The 14,611-nt window shown below is 41.0% G+C and overlaps 1 protein-coding gene across 2 annotated transcripts in view; it reads right to left on the bottom strand.

Moving 5' to 3' along the window:
• The window catches only part of LOC123962206 (enhancer of polycomb homolog 1-like), a 36,469-nt gene extending 22,350 nt beyond the window's left edge, over positions 1-14,119 (bottom strand). The window contains exons 1-3 of one of the 2 annotated variants that reach the window (XM_046038313.1): positions 13,835-14,119; positions 12,955-13,076; positions 396-555 (exon numbers count right to left, since the gene is read on the bottom strand). In XM_046038313.1, coding sequence (XP_045894269.1) covers positions 396-495 — 100 coding nt within the window. In that variant the 5' untranslated portion in view covers positions 496-555; positions 12,955-13,076; positions 13,835-14,119. Of the gene's footprint in view, positions 1-395; positions 556-9,837; positions 10,351-12,954; positions 13,077-13,834 lie in introns of those variants that run through there. The other variant, XM_046038249.1, reaches the window with a different exon arrangement.
• Between the last annotated feature and the right edge of the window lie 492 nt (positions 14,120-14,611).

A 14,611-nucleotide genomic window follows, 5' to 3' on the forward strand; every position in this document is an offset into this window, starting at 1 on the left:
TTTTGGCTGGGAACCTTTCATTTCACCTGTGCGAATGCCAAATGTCAGTTTCTCCACAAATAACCTACTGACTCATTTTTTTGTTATCACCCATGGAGACTGCTCAAATGCTTTCAGACGTTTTCTGAAATCACACATCTGCCGTCAGACACTCAAGGGACAACAATGTAACATAACGTGTCAAGACTGACATACTGATATCCCTTTCCCACATGAAACACTGCTGTTTGATTATCCATGTATGGTAGATATTTCACACACAGGGTGGACATAAACCCTTTGAAACTATAAGACACACCCGGTGAATCCAAACGACAACACCGTCACCACGTGCTCCTCCAAGAGCACTAACACAGCTAAGAGGATCATCCTGTTGCGAGTGGCCTGCTACTCACGCTGTATGTGAATAAGCTGCTTTGGCATCTTGAACTCCCCGGGGTAGAGGGACTCGTAGTGCGTGATGTTGCGCTCTGCCTCGGGAACGGGGATAACCATGTTGTCCCGCTTCTCGCCATATACCTGCTGCGCCGAGATGGCCCTCTGGAGATGGTGCTCCTGGAAGAGAGAAAGAAAACAGCTGTTTATAATAAGACTGTCTGCAATCTGAGGATCTCTGCAGACTCTCTTTTCTTGATTTAGTTGTATACTGTTCTTTTTCCACCAGACATGCTCACTCTAGCAAGGCAAAGTGAATGTCTGATTTATCAACCAGTAGATAGAATCTGTTTTTCATAAATATTACTTCATTACATGGATATGCATCAACAAATAAGTAAACTGATGCGCGATGGGAAGATTGATTTAGTTGATTAAACTCATGGTGAAACAGCAGTATTGTTTCATGAATTTTCCATTTGTTTCCAGATACACTGAATCAGGAGCCCAGTCTTTTTCAGAGAGCACTAACAACCACAAAACAACCAGATATTCCAGACTACCAACATGAAGGTACAGTGTAACAGTGCAGGCTTGTGGGTTAATTAGGACCCGATCAGACAGAACGCGTTTTTTGCCGTTAGAGGCCCCCTTTTTTAAATTGTGTTATATTGGCAGTGAGCGTTTTGCGGTCTGTTTACGTGCCCTGGGCGCCTGCTGCGCCTTGCGTTTTCGAAGGAGCGCTTTGAGCATACAAAGTTGAAAAGAAATTTAACTCTGAGTAGAAAAGAGCCGACGTTATTTGCGTTTTTTCCCCCCATCGTCCAATCAAATGAATGGAAAGACGGGCCTGATTGGCAACAAACTGTCCCAGACTCTAAAATAAGCCTTGAACAGACCATTAAGACAAAGCTACTGGATGTGTTTGCACACCTCTCACCCTCAAGTGCCCTCCGTTTGTCTATTTTTTTTTTAAAGCAGATGTTTTTAGCAACAAAATAGACACACCTGCGAGTTGTGATCGAGTTTCTGCTAATATGACAGTTATTACTTAGCAGCAAACCAAAGATTACAGAGCGCCGGCACTATAAACTTTCACTACACTTTCAGGACAGCTGATTCGGGAGCAGCATACTGCTCTTTTCTAAATTCAGCTTGCGTTTTCAAACCTGCAAAACGCTTTCTGTCTGATCGGGGCCTAAATGTGGTTTGTAGCACGGGATCTTGAGGTCATTCCACACAAATCTCTGGACAATCGCAGGGGAATTACATATCGAACAAGGAAACAGAGTCCAAATCCAAACTCCCACACTATCTTCCGCACAATATGTTGCAGAAGATATGTGGGGAAATATTTGTACGTTTTAAATTATGAAACTAAATAAATAGCCTGCCTGTTAGAATGAGTGCAAAATGTGATGGCATTTAACCAAAAACAAAGCATTTCTAAACAAGATAAGGCTGCCACACTCATATCCACCCAAATCATTTTCAGTTCCTTTCACTGATTATCTTCCAATGTTTTTTCTGGCATTTCGTAGCTCTGATTTTCAACATTATCTCTAATAATTTGTCGAGGTTTGTCTAATCAGGCAGAACATACCATTTGTCATTATTTATATATATATATATACACACACACATACACACACACACACAAACACACACACACAGTATCTCAGCAATGAGTCATCAGGAGAAGGATGATGTAGGATTAGGGGTGATGAACAAGGCTGGCTGATGAGATATAATAAGTATCAGCAAGCGTATTGGTGTGTCAGTCAGTGTGGATATACTTCACAGCATGGGCTCTCTGGCAAAGATGTCATATTAAGCCCTGCACAGGTAACCCTACTATCGCAACAGTGACTCATTGTTATAGGCAGCAGCTCCAAGATAGAGCAAGTCACAAAGATGGTCAGTAAGAAAGAAAATCCGTCCTAAAAACGTTTACAAAAATGCTACTGCACATTCTGAGCTAGTGCTGCACAATTAATCAATATATTATTGAAATATGGTTAAGTGCAATTTCCAGGTTGTTTGGTACAAACCAAGCAGGAAGCTTCTGGTCTACAATATGACGCCGATGCGGAAGTCCCTGAAACCTGCATTCTATTGAAAATCCAACAGGGGGCGACTCTTCTGGTTGCAAAAAGAAGTCTGGCTCCATTAGAAATAATGGGAAAACAACACTACTTCTCAGCTGAATAATTACCCCAGCAAACACTTTCCTGATGAGTTTTTGGTCTCAGTCGCTAGTTTCAAGTCTTCTTCAATACAAAATGATGTTTATTTAGTAAATTATGATCCCATTTATTTTAAAATAGACCACAAAGCAGAGAATGTTTCAGGGCGGGATTATCTATGATTGACAAGTCGTTACCATGGCGACCTGTCAATCAGGCTAGAGCCAACTCGTACCCTCGGCACAGTGTAAATTCAACCAGCGCCGTTGAAAAAGCTTTTAGGACTTGGCTGTTCACTTTCACTCTCATTGCGAACATTTAGTTTTAAGACTGTTGTTCGCTAGACAAAGTCATCAGTCCACAAACCAACGGGTGACGTCACGATCACTATGTCCATTTCTTATATACAGTCTATGGTACAGACCAACAAATCAAACCTCATGATTTAAATAGTTTTTTCCGCGAAAATGAAAATTGTGATTCAGAAATTACCCACTAATCGTGAATTATGGCAATGTGACTTTAACCACATCGTGTAGCCCTATTCTGAGCCATGGGACCAAAGAAGAAATACCTATATAAAATACTAACTTGGCAGCACAAGTGAGGATGTTGGCAAATGAGTCACACAGCTTGACTCTTGAACTCAGCAAGTCCAGAATGTTTTTACATTATGTAATCTGGGCTCAGTCACCTGAAAGTTATAATGCCAAGAAGAAACTCGCATCAACACAAATCCCACACAAAAACACATACTACTGTCAAACCGACTGCTGCATGTCTTCCTCTAACAAGTATATTAACAGGGCTCCTACTCATTTAGCACATTACACACTTTTTCCACAGCCACAGTTTGTTGGGTGGATTTTCAGATATGGGTCAGCGTTCCAATGATACCAATTGTGGCTGGCAAATATGAGCATCAATGAAACCATGTCTGTGCATGGCTAATTTTCCTTACATGGAAACGAAAACATTTTAGACACTTCCACACTTGCGTGGGTGTTTTAAGTGGTTAGGGCCTTAAGTATAATCCAAAGCCGTGTGAAGCTCTACATGGAGTAACAGGAGAACCATATCAGAGCTGTGAGCTGGCATGAAAGGACACAGCATGTGTCCAGAGCTGAACCATCTGCCCCTGGTAAGCGTATCATTGCGCCCAACATTGTACACTTTCTCTAAAACCAATACACAAAGAAAACACCTTATTGTATTCACCAGACCATTGTGAATTTAACCTTGAGGCTAAAGTGAAAGTGTTCAGCTGTGAAAAATCCAAAACCTGTGAAGTTTCAGGGAACAACCTCCAACTGACTGCTTGTCGGTGGCTCTACCTGAGTTTGGGATGTAAACATACACTTAAGCAAATTGCCATCTATTCACATATCACTGGTAGTTTATCCCCAACTTGAGCTCGCATGTTGCTCTACAACATGTCTGAATTTGGCATGTTCACACACGCAAATCACAGGTTATGGGCAAAAAATAAAAAGCGCTGCATTTGGCTTCCATTGTTACAGTATGTGTAGACTGTACAGCCAAGCTTGTTGAAACTTTCGCACAGCCTTGTTCTCTGCCCACAAACACACAACCGCCTGCAATTAGCCAACAGTTTCATGCGAGCCTACATTTAACAGCCCCTTGCTCAGCCAGTCTAAATCTGCAGAGGCTGTGATTCTCTGATCTCAGCAACTTTAAATGTAAAGTTTAAAGTTACTGTGAACACACAGTTGTGTTGCAATAGCATTCTTGCAATCCCCTCAGCGCTCCATTTAATTCCAGTTTGACAGCTGAGAAGAGCAAAATCAATTTTATTTGGAGCATACTGCCAGCCTTAGCCAAGGATTACAAGCAAATGCTACTGTACAGCTATGGGAGTTCTGTATTGAATTAGAGAAACATTTTAATGACATGTATGTATTATGGTAAGTGTTGACACAGAAAAGCTGTCAAAGTTTGTCATACGTATGTAGTGATGAAAAGCTGTTTAGATCAAAATAACACTGGTTTGGCTTGAGGTAAAAGTCTAAACCATGTGCAGTACATCATTCACACTTTAATTCACACCTACAAGCCATCTCCAATTCAACTAACTTCAGAGTGTAGGAGGAAATAAACCCTAGAACATGCAAACTTCACACAAAGACTCCGGCCAGCAGGTGGATTCAGAAGCAGGCCCTTTCTGCTTCCTCCAACAACTGAGCAACCATATTTTTATGGTTTTATAAATGTAAAAATAGGTATCTTCCACACATTGATAAACATCATAAACGTCATTACTCAGCAACAGCCACCTGGCATGATTGTGTGGCCAGTAGTTACATGGCTCTGATAACAAACAGACGCTGGCAAAAACAAGGACAGGCTGCCTCATCAAGGAGATGTCGGCCGATTTGACATGACCTTATGTTAGGTCTATGAACCAATTCTTAACCAACATGGCCTGGGGGTTTGTTCTTTCAAATTACTTGTCAAACATCCTTAAAAATCGGCCTCTGTGAACCCCGTCGTCACTGTTGACTTTGTGAGTTAGGGAACCTGCATTAAGGGGGAGCGTAAAGAACCAATTAAACCTGAGCTGGGCCCAGACCTGCATTTGCACGCTTTTGTAGAGGATATGAGTTTGGCAAATTGCAGCAGGCTGCCTTGAGCTGCCTCTGACCTGAAGATATCCTGATCTTTCACAGCTGTGATCCTCAAAACCGAGGTCCATAGGCTAGGATTTCCTCTGCTGAGGAAGAGGGTGAGCTGCGGTAAAGGGCTTTGTTTTTTTGTTTTTTTGAGTGGGAACGAGTACAGTAGGTTATTCTACGGCCTTTTGCAACTGTTTTGAACAAAATGTTAAGTTTAATAGTTTGGTGAAACACTGTCTTGACTTATTTTTAATCTGTCCAAACAACAACAAACACATAAAATAAGAGGTATGGATGCACTGACTGTTCGGCCACTGAAATCAAACGGCCAAAAATAGCACTTTCTGTGTTCAGCCTAATCAAAGTCAAAAGGCCGATTAAAGTTTACTCGTTTCCTAGCACATCCACACCACCTGTGGCTGACTTTTTAGAAAAGGCAATAAACGGTCTGACCCGCTTTGAGTGTTTCTGTCACTCGTTTCTGAGAAGGCCATTAAGCTAGCCGCACCTAAATTTGGAGTGCACACGTATTCAAGCCTTTATGGTAACTGAAAGACTGACTTTATCCTGTAATTTTCTCTTTACAGACAAGTGTTGCAGTATGCGAGACCTACTTGGCTATGAAGTCTTCATGTTATGCAATACGAGAAACACATACAACATTTATCATATTAGGTCGGACTTGATTCATTTCATCAATCAATTAATTTAGCGCGAGGATACACAAGTGACAACGTCCGGTTTTCAAAATAAGGTGTCTATAAAGTATGGAAATAAGATTAATTTCATTATATTCAGACAACATAAAACATATTACATGTGTACATTAAAAGTAAATGGACACATGTAAGTCACTTTACTGGACCCACCATAGTCTCTCCAAATCCTGTGGGAAACACTGAATAAAAAGCACATTTTCACTCCTCAATTTATGCAATGGTAAAAAAATGGCAAAAATGTATAAAAGTGCAGTGTGCTGCAGATTTTCCTCATTCTAGTCGGTTTTGGCCAAGATTTTTCCTTTCGGTGTATCCCTAATAAGAGGTAAGAGTTCAAGGCCACTTCAAGAGAACACACAACTGACTGTTAACAGACACACAGTAGACAATGCAGAAAAACCCTCAATAGTTCCTAACTGCTCTGCCTCTGACCACATAAAAAAAACTAAAATCCTATCTCCAATTATCTTGTTCTTTCTGCACAAAGTGTTCTAAGAAATGAGGAAGACTTCACAGTGGCAGTGCCGCTGCTTTCTGTCACGGCCACAGATGCAGATAGAAAGGGGGAAAAAAAGAAAATCTATTTTTCACAGCGCGGCACGTTCCTTCCATTAAATGTTCCCAAGAAAAATAGATGACTCCAATAAAAGCTGCCATGGCAACAAAAGTGCGGCCTCCAGCAGGTGTTTCTAGCTCATGCTGACCGGAGGAAGGCGAGCAAGTCTTGAGGAAAGCAATCAGCTCAGTGAGTCAAGGCACACCAAAATAATATTCCACCAAGCACTGATATGCATGCAATAAAACAAACAAAAGCAGCCAAAAAACGCGACATGTCACCACTACATTTCTTTAAGTCTAACAAAAGATACAACATCTAGCCTATAACCAAGAATGCACTATTAATCAAAACATGGTGCGATAATAATAAGTGCAATATCCAAACTACAGAAGCTGTCTTTCTTTTTTTTTTTTTTTTTTTAAGGTGATGAAGGTAAATTGAAAACCACTTAAATCAAGAACTGTAGCGCTGCAGAGATAATACTCCCTGTCCTCCAGATGTAAGAAAACATGGTTTGTTTGGTACAGACCGACAAATGTCACATCAACATGATTTTAATCATTTTCTGTGAAAGTGATCATTCCCATTAATCGTGAATCATAATGCGAATCATAGTATCTGTCAAAACCATCGCAATGTGATTTTTCTTTTTACCATATTGTGCAGTTCTACCTATAACTAAAAGGACAATAAATGGTGCCCTTTATAAACTACCGCAACATACAAATAGGACAGAACAAGTAGCAAAACATGCAATAGAGCTAAGCCAATGTAATGAGGGTGTTTTCCTTCATTTCAGTGTGGCAGTTGCATTAAGTTCTCTTTATTTTGAGTACTAAGATGATTTTAGCATTTTATAAAAAGGCACTGAGCGAGAATCTCAGTCTGAGCAACACAGAATTAATTTGTTACGTTTGCTTTTTCTAATCTGCATTATAAATGGCAGCAAGATATTATGCAAACATACATATTCATGAGATTTTGATTATTTCTTCTTGCGCCCCTTCCTACGTTGCAGACGACACCGCTATTCTCCAACTGACCCTTGTGATTACTGACAGGCTTCACCTGCTCCTCTGACCAGGACACAATGAATCTCAACATATTTTAATCATCAATGCAAATGTAACAATTATAGTCTGGCTACCGTCAAGGCGATGTATACAGACTCTACTGCGTACTGCTTCTACAAACTGAAATATAGCACTGAAATACAAAGCCTTACAACAGAACAAATATCTATGTGATGGCTGTTGAAAAGCCACAGCAGGTGAATTGTTTTATGCTGTGTAGGACATTACGCATGCAGATTATTGATGGATTAAGTGCCATATTTCCAGTTCCAATGCAACTACTGATGGCGCACCAATTATGCTTTTAGCGGTTAATTATTTCTGTCAGGTTTGATGCCATGAATGCTGATGAGGCAGACATACAAAGGCACTTATTTAGGTGATTTAAATCAGTCCTCCCCAAAAAGCTATGGACTCAACTTACCAATGGCACTAGATGTATTCTTACGTCAAATTCAATCACAACACTGTACGCCACGATAATTGAGATTAATAACACGAGATTTCCCTTCCTATGTGTGCCATCAATGCAACAACCTCATCACGATCGCAAAGTGTGCATAGTCGCTTCTTAAAGTGACATAATTCTCAGGCCGGCATGTGGTCACTCAGCCAGCAACACTCCACTGTTGATGTGGGTCAGGGAGCTAAGCCACACACAGCCTTGTAGTAAAACTGTCCTCTTTATCTCTTCTGTCACTCTGTTATGTAATGCCGCTGTGTGTATGTGTACAGTGGGTGGGGGCGGGCTGGCAGGGGGGCAGGATTTCTGCTGACTTTGCGTGCCCCCGTATGTGTTTTCCTTGTGTTTGTCTGCGGAGGCTTCTCAGCGGCATAGAGGGGCTCTCCTGCTGACAAGCTGACGGGGAGAAACTCAGCAGAGCGAGCCAGGAGGGGTAATAAACACCAGCCATTAATGCTTTGTCTACAACCAGCAACAATAACCAGCATTTAACTGACAACAACATAGACTACACTCCAGAAATAAAACTTAAACCAAAAGCAATTCAGCTGAAAACTGTAAATGTGGAGGGTTAGTAAGAAAGTCTACAGTGGGGTCAGCTGAAAGTAAATTGAAGAAGCTGTGGGTTTTAGTTTTATGGCTTTACATACTCTCTCTATGAGCAGCGCAAATCTTTTCTATATTTAAACATGTTTTGAATGTGACTAGCATGCAGCACCACCCTACTACACGCAAGAGTAAACAAACTAGGGTTATGCAGTACAGATACCACAAGCTCCACACTTGACACGTTAAATCAAATATTAGCAACCCTGAATGCAATCCAAAAACATTACCTGGCCTCTAAGTCAACAATAACTCTTAAGTTACAAGCCAAGCATCCAGAGGGTTAAATTAAGCCTGCATAATAAAAGCAGATTTTCAAATAAAGTACATATTTGTGCATAACTGCATAAATGAAGTGGTTGATTCTTATACTCCTTTCACAGAAATGTGCAGACATTACAAAATAAATGTACTAAACTCACAACAACTTTTTACAAACCACACACTAAACACGACTTGATATGTTAAAATGCGTTTGAAGTCATTATTGATTCAATGTGTTGTACCATCTCACTTTTCATCAATAAATAAACACTTTAAACATGGCTACACCAATCGAGACTTCTATCATAGCGTGATCAAAACAGATGTCATGCTGAGAAAAAGTAAAAGAAACCGCCTCTAAGACAACACTGTTATCGCCATACCATGCATGTCAGAACACATTATGTTCCCGTGGCACTGTGCAATGCTGCAAGTAGGATTAAACTGAGGGCAGTCATACATTTTTTTTCCCCCCCTTTCTATGCCAAGTGCAGACAGTGAGCAGCACACATGGCAAGAGCTGGAGCTGTCAACACGCAACACCTAGCTGTCAAACCGGGCTGGGGGGGCTCAGTGTCTCCCCCTGGCATTTGCTCACGGAGGTACACCACGTCCAAGGCCTATCCCCGCTCGCCTTTACCAAAGAGAAAGTCAACAAAATGGTGGAACAGATACAAGTCACGTGACTTCTTTGTGCTTTCGGGCGCAATTGCAAGTGAAATAAATGGACACAACACGGCTTACGAATAAAAAATCAAACCAGTGCGAGCTTGCAATAACACCTGCAGTAAAGCGGGGTCGGAATATTGAGTATTCACCGAGATCCGTCGTGTGCACTAAAGGGCAGATATGGCGGCCATTTTGCATAAGCTTGCGCAGGCAACATAGTGGCGCCCCTCGATGTGAAAACACCGCTAAAGTGATCCACCACCAGTCGGCCAGCAATAAAAAAAACATACCGATTCCTCCTCTTTTTCCATCCCAGTTGGCATCTGCGGCACTGCCCGGTTGATCGAGGCATATTCGTGCAGGTCTGGCAAATCCTCGCAGCGGAAGACGGGTAGAGGCTTACTAGCATCCAGCGCCCGTGCCCGAAACGACAATTTACTCATTTTTATATTAAAAGATGTAGCATAAATCTATTCGATCTGCTAGGAATAACAGCAGCTCTGCCTCGAGTTCTCATGGATGAATCTGTGACGGTCTCTAGGAGTCAGTCGGTCGATTGAGGGTAGCAGCGCGAACTGAGCCGGGCAGGCCCGGGTCTCGGTCGCTCTCTGTCGGTCTTTTTTTTCCCTACGATCCGCTGTTCCTCCCCGGTTCAATACGCCATGGCCAACATGGCGGACATTACAAACTCATGCAGCTCTCCGCTCGCTCCAAGCGGCCCAACCCCCTCGATCACACAAACAGCCATTCCCACGCAGTTTCGCACGCGTGCGCGCTCGCGAGACCCTTGGGGTACGGGAGGAGGGGAGGTGTACCGACGGTGGGGGCAAGATGCTGGATGCTGATGAAGGGGATGTGAACTTCCCAGGCTCGGGATGTTGTCACCCTGTAACACGCCAGGCTGACGTACGAATACATATTTATTCTCCATGTAAGAATAAATAAATAAACAAATACATGAAAAACAAACCTGTGTGTCGCACCGCAGCATTACATATATTTCTGAGTAAAACACACTCATAGGCATGTGAGGTTGTTTTTTTAACCTTGCAATGACACACACAATTTTAAACTTCTATCATGTGTTTAAATTAATGAGTAACCAAAAATAGGACACATGTTCTTCCTATTAGATTCAATTGTTTTGCGAATAGCGCCACCCTGTGGTATAAAGAATAATAAACTAAAATCCCCCACTATGATTACATGTGAACATTTTCTGCTGTTCTTTTCTGTCCATGCAGAAGACATGAACACGGTCAGACGACGCTGGAAAAGTGGGTAAACATCCCCATCTCCACACCTACGCCATTCTTTTCTTTAACACATTAAAATACAAATATTATTTTCACTCACATACGATACATGGACCTAGACACAATAAAAGAAACAGCTTAATTGGTAAATACCGATGTAGTTAAGAAGCTATGTAATGTTGGATAAGGATGAAACATAAAGGTTATACATTTTGGCCACATCCAAGTTAATTTCTTTTAGTTATTCCTTGATTCACACATGACTGGAGAAGAGTACTCCCTGCAAACTGAAAATGACATGTTTACAGTTAAGAAATTGATCTAATTACGATTTGCAAGATGGCAAAAGTTATTCCAATACTGAAAATACTGAAACTGACTTATACTGTAAATTAGTTAGCAGTCATCAACAAGCACTTTTTACATAAAATGTATTAACTGATGCTCTTTTGTAGTTTTTGAGTATGTGCATTATCCTTTGTTCACCAGATAAATGCTGTGCACTGGCATTAAAATGCTCCGGTGGTGTAATAAATGTTTCTAATGCTTCTTATATGATGTTACGACCACAACAAGGGTAGGATGGATCCATGGATTCACGCCTTGCCAAGCAACAGAAATCAAGAAGGACTCAAACATTGTTTAATTTGTCAGCCGTCACTTGTTGTGATCCGGTGTAGCTTCATCTTCTTGTTCCTAACTGTCAGACGTGGGAATCAGCACAGTCTTCTGCTGCTGTAGCCCAACAGCTTCAAGGGTGAAAAAACTGTGAGTCTTGACGGGTCCTTCTGCACATTACTGATGTACTGCAATGTTATGTACATTTGACCACTTGTTAGATGAGACGTCTTGCCTTTCTCCGCTGATGACTTTCAACAATGTGGCATTTCTCCCCCCCCCGCCCCATTACAGGAGTCACACACTTCAAAAGCTGATCATTTCTGAAATGCTCAATAGCAATATGTTTTGGCACAAATGATCAGACCTAAGGCTGGACGATATGGCCAAAAATGTTATCACGATAAAAAGTTTCATATCTTTCGATATCGATAATTATCACGATAAGTATCAAATCGTCATTTATTTAGAGTTTAAAAGCTGATTTTGGCTCCTGAGGGAAAGTTGAAGAATTGTGGTTTAAACTCTTCTTTATGGTCAACACATGATCCAAACAGTGGATCACTTCACATATCTGAGGTAGAACATTCAAAACAATTATGTTAAAATCTTTTTCAACAAATATGCATGAGCAAAATTAAGTAAAAGGTTTTTTCAGTCCTTTTTCCTCAACAAAATAAACATCTTAATAAAAAATTAAGTCCTAATTCGTGTGTGATTCAAGTGAATAAAATCAAACATTTACTGAATATTTACTGAACATCTGTTATATTGTTATTGAAAAAAAATTATATCACGATCATTTCTGTTATAGTTTTATTGTCCAGCCCTAATCAGACCACATTCTAAGTCAATGCAATAATACGGCTTGTACATTTTTAATATTTAGGCCAACCACTGCTGAACATCTCACTTGCTTAAGTGCTTAATGTTTATTTGATTCAAATGTGGCCCAAAAGAGTTGCGTGAATGTAGAAGGGAGACATGCCTTACACTTATAAGTGCAATAACTGCTAGTCCATAACAGTTCAGCATTCGTTGCTTCAGATGTAAAAGTAATAGGCCTAATTATATAGAATTAAATATATTCAGAAAGAATCAATAAGTACTCAAGAAAAAACCTCCTCCATGCAGAAGAGCAAGCCTCATTATAAACGGTTCAAAGTATGATCTCTACACCTGTCTTCACATTGTGTTTATGATCTAAGAGAACTCAAGCACTTTTATCTAGACGGACGGACATAAAGTCATTAGATATATATTCATCAATACAATACATGTGGAGGTATAAAGTTTGCCACTGCAACACAAATGTTAAACACCAGATCAATTGTGCAAATACCGATTATCTGTATGTGCAATACTGAGAAATAGGAAATGGGTGTGCAGACATTTTTAAAGTGGATGTATCCCCTATGGGCAACACAGCCCTGACCTTGGCTGCCTGAGCTTTACATTGTGATATACAGAGGCACAAGATATGTTTACGGTCACATCTAAATAGAATAATAAAGATTTAAAAAAGCAAATAACCTGTAGGGATGGGTGAGATTTCCTGTGGGCACGAGTGAATGGCACAGATGTGGGAGGCTGACATGATTAATCATCATCCGTTTGGGAGCAATAGGCTCAAATCTGCAGACCATAATGGAGACCTGTGAAGCAGAGTGGCAAGAAAGACATACTAATATTAAAAAAAACATGATTAACTTGAGTCTTGTCTAATCAAAATACATGGTTAATATGATTTATTGGCCACAGAGATGCGTCTTTCCTTCTCTATTGGGTATTCATTACAGTAATAAACTGTTGTTGTGGGATCACTGGGGAGAACATTTGGACCAAGATTTGACAATTATCTACAACACACACTCACGCTAGCCATTCTCAAGTTCACATTTGCTCATTTTCAATTCAAAAGGACTGTATGAATTCATTTTAGAAGCCATTTCCTTTGAACCATGTTTAATAATGTAGACCAAGTTTTGTTGATACAACACCACAGAGTGTACATTAGTGCAAACCCATTTATGGAAGAGTAAAGAGGACAGGACACGATAGGTGGAAAAGGCGTCTTCACAAAATGTAGACGACATGCATTCACCGCTTACAAGGCCGATTACAAAAGCAGCTTTTAAAGGGTTCATAAATCGTTTCGAGCCCAAAGATCAGAAACAGCTGTGTTTGCACAAGGACCAGCGACACCGAGGCTAGCTGACAGGATGCTACCGCTAGCTTAGCCCAGTTTCCCTGACCCTGCGCCATTTACCAGCCAGCTAACAGTTTGCGGACAGACTGCCAACAGTTTATTATAAACTCGCAACTAACTTGTCCGCAATTGAAATGCGTCCCTTTCGATTCCCACAAAGGTAACACGGAGGGGAAACTAGCTTGAGTCGGAGTTGCAACTTACCTGCTGCTAGCAAAGCCACAGGGGAGGATGATGAAGATGATGATGATGGCAGTTCTTCTGGTTGTCATGCTAGCCGAATGCTAACGCTGGTTAGCTCCCTTCAGGACGCCTCAAGAGGAAAACGGTTTTTAAAATTAATAATTTATTTTTGAAAGTGCCGTTAACTCACTGCGAGAGGTCGCTGGAAACAAACGTCAGGGTAGAGAAAGTGATATCCTGTCGGTCACCGTAAACTTGGATAGTTCGCTAAGGTTACTTCGACAAACATAAAAAAATAAAAAGAGATCCAAACTGACCACCGAGCCACTTTGCAGGCGGATTGTGATTGGAGGGTGAATGCCACCAATCACCTGTGGAGAGCTCGGGGAGGATGAGCTCACTGCGCCCCCCCCGCCCACACATGAATAATAATAATAATAATAACAACAACAACAAATTTAAATAATACAAGTTATAAGAATCATGCAATTTGTTATTGCATTTTATTTGTTCAAATTATGCATTCAAATAATTAGAAAAAGCAAAGGCTACACATAAAAATATACTTTTATTATAGACACCAGAGGCAGCCACTGACAAAATGTTACTAATTTATTTAAGCCACTCACAGACCAACAAGTGATGAGATGCAACAGCTACAGTGTTAATCCCAACATGGTTGCAGTATTTGTTATGTAACTGTCTCCAGGGCTGGTCACCTCCCTCCACCCCCCCCCCCCCCCCCCCCCCCCCCCCCCCATCTCTGCCCCTTCACATGAGTCTTGTCGCAGGGCAGGG

Source organism: Micropterus dolomieu, linkage group LG01 (genome assembly GCF_021292245.1).
Source record: "Micropterus dolomieu isolate WLL.071019.BEF.003 ecotype Adirondacks linkage group LG01, ASM2129224v1, whole genome shotgun sequence".
Lineage (NCBI taxonomy): Eukaryota > Metazoa > Chordata > Actinopteri > Centrarchiformes > Centrarchidae > Micropterus > Micropterus dolomieu.